The sequence below is a fragment of the Tachyglossus aculeatus genome, chromosome 26 (assembly GCF_015852505.1).
Source record: "Tachyglossus aculeatus isolate mTacAcu1 chromosome 26, mTacAcu1.pri, whole genome shotgun sequence".
Lineage (NCBI taxonomy): Eukaryota > Metazoa > Chordata > Mammalia > Monotremata > Tachyglossidae > Tachyglossus > Tachyglossus aculeatus.
Genome location: NC_052091.1, coordinates 1591372 through 1603380, shown reverse-complemented (window position 1 = coordinate 1603380; position 12009 = coordinate 1591372). Strand labels below are relative to the sequence as shown.

At 46.6% G+C, this 12009-nt stretch overlaps 1 protein-coding gene across 1 annotated transcript in view; it reads left to right on the top strand.

Annotated features, from left to right (window-relative positions):
- The first annotated feature begins 2048 nt into the window (after nucleotides 1-2048).
- The window catches only part of SAE1 (SUMO1 activating enzyme subunit 1), a 35851-nt gene continuing 25890 nt past the window's right edge, over nucleotides 2049-12009 (top strand). The window contains exon 1 of the mRNA XM_038766846.1: nucleotides 2049-2193. Coding sequence (XP_038622774.1) covers nucleotides 2057-2193 — 137 coding nt within the window. The 5' untranslated portion in view covers nucleotides 2049-2056. The remainder of the gene's footprint in view (nucleotides 2194-12009) is intronic.

Below are 12009 nucleotides of genomic sequence, written 5' to 3'. Positions count from 1 at the left end.
TACCTTCCACTGCTGGCATACTAATAATAATGATGATGATGGTATTTGTTAAGCAATTACTATGTAATTAGAGAAGCAGCGTGGCTCAGTGGAGAGAGCATGGGCTTTGGAGTCGGAGGTCATGGGTTCAAATACTGGCTCCAGCAATTGTCAGCTGTGTGACATTGGGCAAGTCACTTCACTTCTCTGGGCCTCAGTTACCTAATCTGTAAAATGGGGATTGACTGTGAGCCCCACGTGGGACAACCTGATCACCTTGTATCCCCCCAGTGCTTAGAACAGTGCTTTGCACAGAGTAAGTGCTTAACAAATACCATCATTATTATTATTACCATGTGCCCTCCTCCCTCTCCCCATCCCTCTGCCTTACCTCCTTCCCCTCCCCACAGCACCTGTATATATGTATATATTTGTACATATTTATTACTCTATTTTACCTGTACATATTTATTCTATTTATTTTATTTTGTTAATATGTTTTGTTTTGTTGTCCGTCTCCCCCTTCTAGACTGTGAGCCCGGTGTTGGGTAGGGACCATCTCTATATGTTGCCGACCTGTACTTCCCAAGTGCTTAGTACAGTGTTTTGCACACAGTAAGCGCTCAATAAATACGATTGAATGAATGAATGAATGCCAATTACTGTTCTAAGAGCTGGGGAGGATGCAAGGTGATCAGGTTGTCCCACGTGGGGCTCCCAGTGGCTCAGTGGAAAGAGCACGGGCTTTGGAGTCAGAGGTCATGGGTTTGAATCCTGGATCCGCCACATGTCTGCTGTGTGACCTTGGACAAGTCACTTCTCTGAGCCTCAGTTACCTCCTCTGTAAAATAGGGGTGAAGACTGTGAGCCCCACGTGGGACAACACGATCACCTTGTATCCCCCCAACGCTTAGAACAGTGCTTTGCACATAGTAAGCACTTAACAAATGCTATCATTATTATTATTATTATTATTATCCCCATTTTACAGATGAGGTAACAGGCACAATCTATCTATCAATCAATCAATCGTATTTATTGAGTGCTTCCTGTGTGCAGAGCACTGTGCTAAGCGCTTGGGAAGTCCAAGTTGGCAACATATAGAGACGGTCCCTACCCAACAGTGGGCTCACGGTCTAGACTGTCTCTATATGTTGCCAGCTTGTACTTCATCATCATCAGCATCAATCGTATTTATTGAGCGCTTACTCTGTGCAGAGCACTGTACTAAGCGCTTGGGAAGTACAAGATGGCAACATATAGAGACAGTCCCTACCCAACAATGGGCTCACAGTCTAGACTGCCTCTATATGTTGCCAGCTTGTACTTCATCTTCATCATCATCATCATCAATTGTATTTATTGAGCACTTACTATGTGCAGAGCACTGTACTAAGCGCTTGGGAAGTCCAAATTGGCAACATCTAGAGACAGTCCCTACCCAACAGTGGGCTCACAGTCTAGACTGTCTCTATATGTCGCCAGCTTGTACTTCATCATCATCAATCGTATTTATTGAGTGCTTACTATGTGCAGAGCACTGTACTAAGCGCTTGGGAAGTCCAAATTGGCAACATCTAGAGACAGTCCCTACCCAACAGCGGGCTCGCAGTCTAAAAGGGGGAGACAGAGAACAAAACCAAACATACTAACAAAATAAAATAAAATAAAATACATTTTATTTATTACTGCACACAGTAAGCGCTCAATAAATACGATTGATGATGATGATAATAAAGGCCATCATTATCATTATTATTATTATCCTGTCTGGCACATAGTAAGCGATAGTAAGAGCTTAACAATTACCGCAATTATTATCATTATAATATCATTATAATATATATAGCGCTCAATAAATACGATTGATTGATTGACTGACGGCGTTGTCGGGGGGGGGGGGGGCGGGCGGACACCAGTAGCACGTGACGAGGGTGGCGGGCGCTGCCCCGCGTGGCTCCCGGTAGGGGGCGCCCCGCCGGCTCGGCGTGCGCATGCGCGGTGGGGGGGGGGAGAGAGGACGTTTGGCGCATGCGTGTGCGGGCGGTTGGTTCCTCCGGCGCGCGGGCCGCGGAGGATGCCGGGAGGAGCCCGCCGTGAGGGCGGCGGGCCCGGCGCCATGGTGGAGAAGGACGAGGTCGGCGGCATCAGCGAGGAGGAGGCGGCTCAGTATGACCGGCAGATCCGCCTCTGGGGGCTGGAGGCGCAGAAACGGTAACGGACCCCGAGACCCCGAGCCCCCAGCCGCTGGGAGGCCCCTCCGACCCCGGCCAGGACGGATCGAGCGCCGTGCTGAGCGCGCCTCAGCCCCGCGGCCCGACCCTGGGCTGGAACCTCCTGAGGGGAAGGAAGCCTCCCTGACACTTCATTCATTCATTCATTCAATTTATGGAGCGCTTACTGTGTACTAAGGCCCCACTGAGACCTCACCTCCTCCTGGAGGCCTTCCCAGACTGAGCCCCTTTTCACTCATTCATTCATTCAGTCGTATTTAGTGAGCGCTAACTATGTGCAGAGCACTGTACTAAGCGCTTGGGACGTACAAGTTGGCAACATATAGAGACGGTCCCTACCCAACAGTGGGCTCACAGTCTAGAAGGGGGAGACAGAGAACAAAACGTATTAACAAAATAAAATAAATAGAATATGTACAAATAGAATAAACAGAGTAATAAATCCGTACTTATATACAGGTGCTGTGGGGAGGGGAAGGAGGTTCTCCAGAGTCATCGCAGGAGACTTCCTCTCCCCCTCGTCCCCCTCTCCATCCCCCCAATCTTACCTCCTTCCCTTCCCCACAGCACCTGTATATATGTTTGTACATATTTATTACTCTATTTATTTTACTTGTATATATCTATTCTATTTATTTTATTTTGTTAGTATGTTTGGTTTTGTTCTCTGTCTCCCCCCTTTTAGACTGTGAGCCCACTGTTGGGTAGGGACCGTCTTTAGATGTTGCCAACTTGGACTTCCCAAGCGCTTAGTCCAGTGCTGTGCACACAGTAAGCGCCCAATAAATACGATTGATTGATCCGGTGGGAGGCCCCTACGCCCCCGGCCAGGCCGGAGCGAGCGCTGTACTGAGCGCGCCTCAGGCCCGCGGCCCGACCCTGGGCTGGAACCTCCTGAGGGGAAGGCAGCCTCCCTGACACTTCATTCATTCATTCATTCATTGAGCGCTTACTGTGTGCAGAGCACTGTACTAAGGCCCCACTGAGAGCTCACCTCCTCCAGGAGGCCTTCCCAGACTGAGCCTCTTTTCATTCATTCATTCATTCAGTCGTATTTATTGAGCGCTTACTGTGCTCAATAAATTATTATTTAATAATCATCATCATTATCAATCGTATTTATTGAGCGCTAACTGTGTGCAGAGCGCTGTACTAAGCGCTTGGGTCGTACAAGTTGGCAACATAGAGAGACGGTCCCTACCCAACAGTGGGCTCACAGTCTAGAAGGGGGAGACAGAGAACAAAACATATTAACAAAATAAAATAGAATATGTACAAATATAATAGAGTAATAAATCCGTACTTATATACAGGTGCTGTGGGGAGGGGAAGGAGGTTCTCCAAAGTCATCGCAGGAGACTTCCTCTCCCCCTCGTCCCCCCCCCCCCCCCATCTTACCTCCTTCCCTTCCCCACAGCACCTGTGTGTATGTATATATGTTTGTACATATTTATTACTCTATTTTACTTGTACATATCTATTCATTTTATTTTGTTAGTATGTTTGGTTTTGTTCTCTGTCTCCCCCCTTTTAGACTGTGAGCCCACTGTTGAGTAGGGACTGTCTCTATATGTTGCCAACTTGGACTTCCCAAGCGCTTAGTACAGTGCTCTGCACACAGTAAGCGCTCAATAAATACGATTGATGATGATACTGAGAGCTCACCTCCTCCAGGAGGCCTTCCCAATCAATCAATCGTATTTATTGAGCGCTTACTGTGTGCAGAGTCTGTACTAAGCGCTTGGGAAGTACAAGTTGGCAACATATAGAGACGGTCCCTATTCCTCTCCCCCTCCTCACCCTCTCCAGTCCCCCATCTTACCTCCTTCCCTTCCCCACAGCAACTGTATATATGTATATATGTTTGTACATATTTATTACTCTAGTTATTTACTTATTTTACTTGTATATATCTATTCTATTTATTGTATTTTGTTAGTATGTTTGGTTTTGTCCTCTGTCTCCCCCCTTTTAGACTGTGAGCCCACTGTTGGGTAGGGACCGTCTCTATATGTTGCCAACTTGGACTTCCCAAGCAGTTAGTACAGTGCTCTGCACACAGTAAGCGCCCAATAAATACGATTGATTGATCCGGTGGGAGGCCCCTCCGCCCCCGGCCAGGCCGGATCGAGCGCTGTACTGAGCGCGCCTCAGGCCCGCGGCCTGACCCTGGGCTGGAACCTCCTGAGGGGAAGGAAGCCTCCCTGCCGGTTCATTCATTCATTCATTCAATTTATTGAGCGCTTACTGTGTGCAGAGCACTGTACTAGGGCCCTACTGAGAGCTCACCGCCTCCAGGAGGCCTTCCCAGACCGAGCCCCTTTTCATTCATTCATTCAGCCGTATTTATTGAGCGCTTACTGTGTGCAGAGCACTGTACTAAGCGCTTAGGACGTACAAGTTGGCAACATAGAGAGGCGGTCCCTACCCAACAGTGGGCTCACAGTCTAGAAGGGGGAGACAGAGAACAAAACATATTAACAAAATAAATAGAATATGTACGAATAAAATAAATAGAGCAATAAATCCGTACATATATACAGGTGCTGTGGGGAGGGGAAGGAGGTTCTCCAAAGTCATCGCAGGAGACTTCCTCTCCCCCTCGTCCCCCTCTCCATCTCCCCCATCTTACCTCCTTCCCTTCCCCACAGCACCTGTATCTATGTATATATGTTTGCACATATTTATTACTCTATTTACCTATTTATTTTACTTGAACATATCTATTCTATTTATTTTATTTTGTTAGTAGGTTTGGTTTTGTTCTGTCTCCTCCTTTTAGACTGTGAGCCCACTTTTGGGTAAGGACTGTCTCTATATGTTGCCAACTTGTACTTCCCAAGCGCTTAGTACAGTGCTCTGCAATCAATCAATCATATTTATTAAGCGCTTACTGTGTGCAGACACAGTACTGCACACAGTAAGCGCTCAATAAATACGATTGATTGTATATATGTTTGTACATATTTATTACTCTATTTATTTTACTTGTACAAATCTATTCTATTTATTTTATTTTGTTAGTATGTTTGGTTTTGTTCTCTGTGTCCCCCTTCTAGACTGTGAGCCCACTGTTGGGTAGGGACTGTCTCTATATGTTGCCACCTTGTACTTCCCAAGCGCTTAGTACAGTGCTCTGCACACAGTAAGTGCTCAATAAATATGATGGATTGATTGATTGATTGATAGGGCACGGGCCTGGGAGTCACAAGGTTTGCTGCCATTTGTCTGCTGCATAGGGTTAGGGCACGGGCCTGGGAGTCACAAGCTTTCTGCCATTTGTCTGCTGCATAGGGATCCGCCAAGCTAGCTCTCTTCCTCCTTTCAAGGCCCTACTGAGAGCTCACCTCCTCCAGGAGGCCTTCCCAGACTGAGCCCCTTCCTTCCTCTCCCCCTCGCCGTCTCCATCCCCCATCTTACCTCCTTCTCTTCCCCACAGCACCTGTATGTATGTTTGTACATATTTATTACTCTATTTATTTATTTATTTTACTTGTACATATCTATTCTATTTATTTTATTTTGTTAGTATATTTGGTTTTGTTCTCTGTCTCTCCCTTTTAGACTGTGAGCCCACTGTTGGGTAGGGACTGTCTCTATATGTTGCCAACTTGTACTTCCCAAGGGCTTAGTACAGTGCTCTGCACACAGTAAGCGCTCAATAAATATGATTGATTGATTGATTGATAGGGCACAGGCCTGGGAGTCACAAGCTTTGCTGCCATTTGTCTGCGCATAGGGTTAGGGTACGGGCCTGGGAGTCACAAGCTTTGCTGCCATTTGTCTGCTGCATAGGGATCCTCCAAGCTAGCTCTCTTCCTCCCTTCAAGGCCCTACTGAGAGCTCACCTCCTCCAGGAGGCCTTCCAAGACTGAGCCCCTTCCTTCCTCTCCCCCTAATTCCCCTCTCCATCCCCCCATCTTACCTCCTTCTCTTCCCCACAGCACCTGTATATATGTATGTATGTTTGTACATATTTATTACTCTTTCTTTATTTATTTATTTTCCTTGTACATATCTATTCTGTTGATTTTATTTTGTTAGTGTGTTTGGTTTTGTTCTCTGCCTCCCCCTTTTAGACTGTGAGCCCACTGTTGGGTAGGGACTGTCTCTGTATGTTGCCGACTTGTACTTCCCAAGCGCTTAGTACAGTGCTCTGCACACAGTAAGCGCTCAATAAATACGATTGATTGATTGATTGATCACTCCCACGGGCCTGGGAGTCACAGGGTTTCTGCCATTTGTCTGCTGCATAGGGTTAGGGCACGGGCCTGGGAGTCACAAGCTTTGCTGCCATTTGTCTGCTGCATAGGAATCCGCCAAGCTAGCTCTCTTCCTCCCTTCAAGGCCCTACTGAGAGCTCACCTCCTCCAGGAGGCCTTCCCAGACTGAGTCCCTTCCTTCCTCTCCCCCTCGTCCTCCTCTCCATCCCCCCATCTTACCTCCTTCTCTTCCCCACAGCACCTGTATATATGTATATATGTTTGTACATATTTATTACTCTATTTTACTTGTACATATCTATTCTATTTATTTTATTTTGTTAGTATGTTTGGTTTTTTTCTCTGTCTCCCCCTTTTAGACTGTGAGCCCACTGTTGGGTAAGGACTGTCTCTATATGTTGCCAACTTGGACTTCCCAAGCACTTAGTACAGTGCTCTGCATACAGTAAGCGCTCAATAAATACGATTGATTGATTGATTGATTGATAGGGTACGGGCCTGGGAGTCAGAAGGTTTGCTGCCATTTGTCTGCTGCATAGGGATCCTCCAAGCTAGCTCTCTCCCACCCTCAAGGCCCTACTGAGAGCTCACCTCCTCCAGGAGGCCTTCCCAGACTGAGCCCCTTCCTTTCTCTCCCCCTCGTCCCCCTTTCCATCCCCCCATCTTACCTCCGTCTCTTCCCCACAGCACCTGTATATATGTATATAAGTTTTTACATATTTATTACTCTATTTATTTATTTATTTTACTTGTACATATCTATTCTATTTATTTTATTTTGTTAGTGTGTTTGGTTTTGTTCTCTGTCTCCCCCTCTTAGACTGTGAGCCCACTGTTGGGTAGGGACTGTCTCTATATGTTGCCAACTTGGACTTCCCAAGCACTTAGTACAGTGCTCTGCACACAGTAAGCGCTCAATAAATACGATTGATTGATAGGGCACGGGCCTGGGAGTCACAAGGTTTGCAGCCATTTGTCTGCTGCATGGGGTTAGGGCACGGGCCTGGGAGTCACAAGGTTTGCTGCCTTTTGTCTGCTGCATAGGGATCCGCCAAGCTAGCACTCTTCCTCCCTTCAAGGCCCTACTGAGAGCTCGCCTCCTCCAGGAGGCCTTCCCAGACTGAGCCCCTTCCCTGCTCTCCGCCTCGTCCCCCTCTCAATCACACCATCTTACCTCCTTCTCTTCCCCACAGCACTTGTATATATGTATATGTGTTTGTACATATTTATTACTATATTTATTTATTTATTTTACGTATTTATTTTACTTGTACATCTCTATTCTATTTATTTTATGTTGTTAGTATGTTTGGTTTTGTTCTCTGTCTCCCCCTTTTAGACTGTGAGCCCACTGTTGGGTAGGGACTGTCTCTATATGTTGCCAACTTGTACTTCCCAAGCGCTTAGTACAGTGCTCTGCACACAGTAAGCGCTCAATAAATATGATTGATTGATAGGGCACGGGCCTGGGAGTCACAAGGTTTGCTGCCATTTGTCTGCTGCACAGGGATAGGGCACGGGCCTGGGAGCCACAAGGTTTGCTGCCATTTGTCTGCTGCATAGGGATCCGCCAAGCTAGCTCTCTTTCTCCCTTCAAGGCCCTGCTGAGAGCTCACCTCCTCCAGGAAGCCATCCCAGACTGAGCCCCTTCCTTCCTGTCCCCCTCGTCCTCCTCTCCATCCCCCATCTTACCTCCTTCTCTTCCCCACAGAACCTGTATATATGTATATATGTTTGTACATATTCATTACTCTATTTATTTATTTTCCTTGTACATATCTATTCTATTTATTTTATTTTGTTATTATGTTTGGTTTTGTTCTCTGTCTCCCCCATTTAGACTGTGAGCCCACTGTTGGGTAGAGACTGTCTCTATATGTTGCCAACTTGTACTTCCCAAGCGCTTAGTACAGTGCTCTGCACACAGTAAGCGCTCAATAAATACAATTGATTGATTGATTGATAGGGTACGGGCCTGGGAGTCACAAGGTTTGCTGCCATTTGTCTGCTGCATAGGGATCCTCCAAGCTAGCTCTCTTCCTCCCTTCAAGGCCCTACTGAGAGCTCACCTCCTCCAAGAGGCCTTCCCAGACTGAGTCCCTTCCTTCCTCTCCCCCTCGTCCCCCTCTCCATCCCCCCATCTTACCTCCTTCCCTTCCCCATAGCACCTGTATATATGTTTGTACATATTTATTACTCTATTTATTTATTTATTTATTTATTTATTTATTTTACTTGTACATATCTGTTCTATTTATTTTATTTTGTTAGTATGTTTGGTTTTGTTCTCTGTCTCCCCCTTTTAGACTGTGAGCCCACTGTTGGGTAGGGACTGTCTCTATATGTTTCCACCTTGTACTTCCCAAGCGCTTAGTACAGTGCTCTGCACACAGTAAGCGCTCAATAAATACGATTGATTGATTGATTGATCTCAATTTTGCCTATCTCGCTGCTGCTACCCTGTGACCTACATCCTGCCTCTGGCCTGGAACGTCCTCCCTCTTCATATCCAACAGATGATCACTCTCCCCACTTTCGAAGTCTGTCTTAAAGCACATCTCCAAAAAGGCCTTCCCTGTCTAAGGTCTCGGTTCCTCTTCTCCCTTCTGCATTACCCTTGCACTTGGATTCATGCTACCTTCAGCCTCACAGCATTTATGTACATCAGTCAATCAGTGGTATTTATTGAGCACTTACTACGTGCAGAGCACTGTACTAAGCGCTTGGGAGAGTGCAGTGCGGCAAAATTAGCCTAACTATAATTTATTTATATCATTGTCTGTCTCCCCCGTAGACTGTAAGCTTGTTGTAGATAGGGAATGTGTCTGTCAATCCCGGTATACTCTCCCAGAGCTTGGTACAGTGCTCTATACACAGTAAGTGCTCAGTAAATACAGTTGATTGATTGATTGATCCCCCATATGGTTTCATGTGTGCCTTTCCCCATCTCTGCCTTTCAGTCCAGTAAGGGTATATTTAAGATCGGGAAGAAGAGCCTGATAAACTCCTCGCATGTACTCCATTAGCTTTTCCTTGTCTCGACTCTGACCTTCAGACCTCAGTGAGTGTTCCCTAGTTCTGCTTTGGCAGGGAGAAGGATTTCGGGGGAAGGATTTCGGCGGGAGGCAGTGTGGTCTAATGGAGAGAGCCTAGGACTGAAATTCAAAAGACCTGCTGTGAAACCTTGGACTAGAAACTTAACCGCTTTATGTTTCTCTTGCCTCTGTGGATACGATACCTATTCTCACTCCCTCTGTGGCTGTGAGCCCTGCGTTTCTGATCTGATTTTTGCATTATTTAATTATTATTTGATAAACTGCAATCCTGGGTTCACCACCTGCCTCGGTCATAATTATGTGGACCTTGAGCACATTTTCTTTCAGCCTTCATATTTCCAGGCCAGAAAGCCACGATCATTTCAATCTCTCCTCATGTGGAATTGCACCATTCGGCTGATTGTTTTAAGTGCCCTTCTCCATGCTCCTTTTAGCTTGATTAGATCCGTACCTACAGCCATCTTGGATGAAGTTTCCTATAGAAAAAATGAGAGCACCCTCTTTTAATAATAAAAGGAAATGGTGGGGGTGTTAAGGGCTCACTCTGTTCCAGGCACTGTACTAAGCATTAGGGTAGATACAAGCTAATCAGCCCATGTCCCACATGGATCTCACAGTCTTAATTCCCATTTTATGGATGAAGTGACTGGGGCCCAGAGAAGTTAAGTGACTTGCCCAAGGTCACACAGCAGACACAAGTGGAGCCGAACTAGCACCCAGGTCCTCTGGCTCCCAGGCCTGTTTCTTTTGGTTGTTGTTATAATGGTATTTGTTAAGTGCTTACTGTGTCAGGCACTCTACTAAGGATTGGAGTAGATTCAAGGTAATCAGATTGGACCCAGTCCCTGTCCCACCTGGGGCTTATAATCTTAATCCCCATTTTACAGATGAGGGGATGGAGGCTCAGAGAAGTGAAGTGACTTGCCCAAGATTACAAAGCAGACACGTGGCAAAGCCGAGCTTAGAACTCAGGTCCTCTGACTCCCAATCTATGTTCTATCCACTGGACCACCCTACTTCTCTCCTCAAGAAACTCATGGAAACCTGTGTGGCAGGAGGCTGCCTTTCACCCCAGTCCTTCTTGGACCAAACCTGTGGTTCCAGCAATCCCACCTCTGGCACCCAGAGTTTCGTGGTCCACCCTTTTGCCCAGATGTTGCTGTTTTTGTTACCTGTTGATGCTTCTCGAGCTGTCTCTTCAGGATCTCACCATGGGCTTGTGTTCATGGGCTGTTTGGGAATGTTTGAGCCTCTGGTGTTTTAGACAGAACCGGTAACCCTCACACTGTCACTTTTAGTGAGTGAATTTGCACCTCTTTATTCATTCAGTTGAATTTAGTGTGTGCAGAGCACTGTACTAAGCGCCTGGGAGAGTACAGTACAACCATAGACAGACACATTCCCTGCCCACAAATGATCTTGCAGTCTAGAGGTGGGAGGGAGACAGAAAGTTGTGCTTGTATGAAAAGAGACACACCTCCCACTTGCTAACTACTTTTGAAGATTTGGGAAAGTGCTGGTGGCATCTACAAATCAATCAATCGCATTTATTGAGCGCTTACTGTGTGCAGAGCACTGTACTAAGTGCTTAACATGCATCTTGGTAAGGATTCAGCCAGGGATTTAGTCTGTCAGGAGATTAGGCCCTTATAGGTGTGCCTTCAGTGTGGGTTCTTGAATTTGCCACCAAACCAGGTCTTTTTATACTCCTGAGGCTCTCTCTTTTTCTCAGCAAACTAGATGTGTCAGTGCTTCTTCACTGTTCTGTGATCTGGAATGTGTCCTTCCCCCTCTTCCCCCTCCACATCAACATCACCTGGCTCTGGAATAATAATAAAAATGATAGGATTTGTTAAGTGCTTACTGTGTACAGTTAGGCACTGTACTAACTGCTGGGGTCGACCCAGGCAAATTGATTTTGGTCCCAGTCCCTGTCCCATATTCATTCAATTGTATTTATCGAGCACTTACAGTGTGCAGAGCACTGTCCCATATGGGGCTCACAGTCTCAATCCCCATTTTCCAGATGAGGTAACTGAGGCACAGAGAAGTAAAGTGACTTTCCCAAAGTCACACAGCAGACAAGTGGTATAGCTGGGATTAGAACCTGTGACCTTCTGACTCCCAGCCCCCTGCTCTGTCCACTACACCATGCTGCTTTTCTGGAAGCCCTGGAGTGAGCTTGGGGATATCCCCGAGCCTTCTTCAAAGACTTCATGCAGAAGACGTGATGAGGAGGATGATGGTGGTGATGTTTATCCAGTGCTCACTATGTACCAAGCACTGTGTCCACTGCTGGGGTGGGCGCAGGATAATCAGATCGGACACAGTTGCTGTCCCACATGGATTTCACAATCCGAGAGGGAGGGACAGTAGGTGTTTTCTCTCCATTTTATAGATGAGGCAGTTAAGGGATTTGTTTAAGGCCATCAAGCAGTCACCAAGGAGCCGGGACTAGAACTTGGGCCTCCTGGCTTCCAGCCCTATGCTCTCTCCACTAAACCACACTGCCTTCTA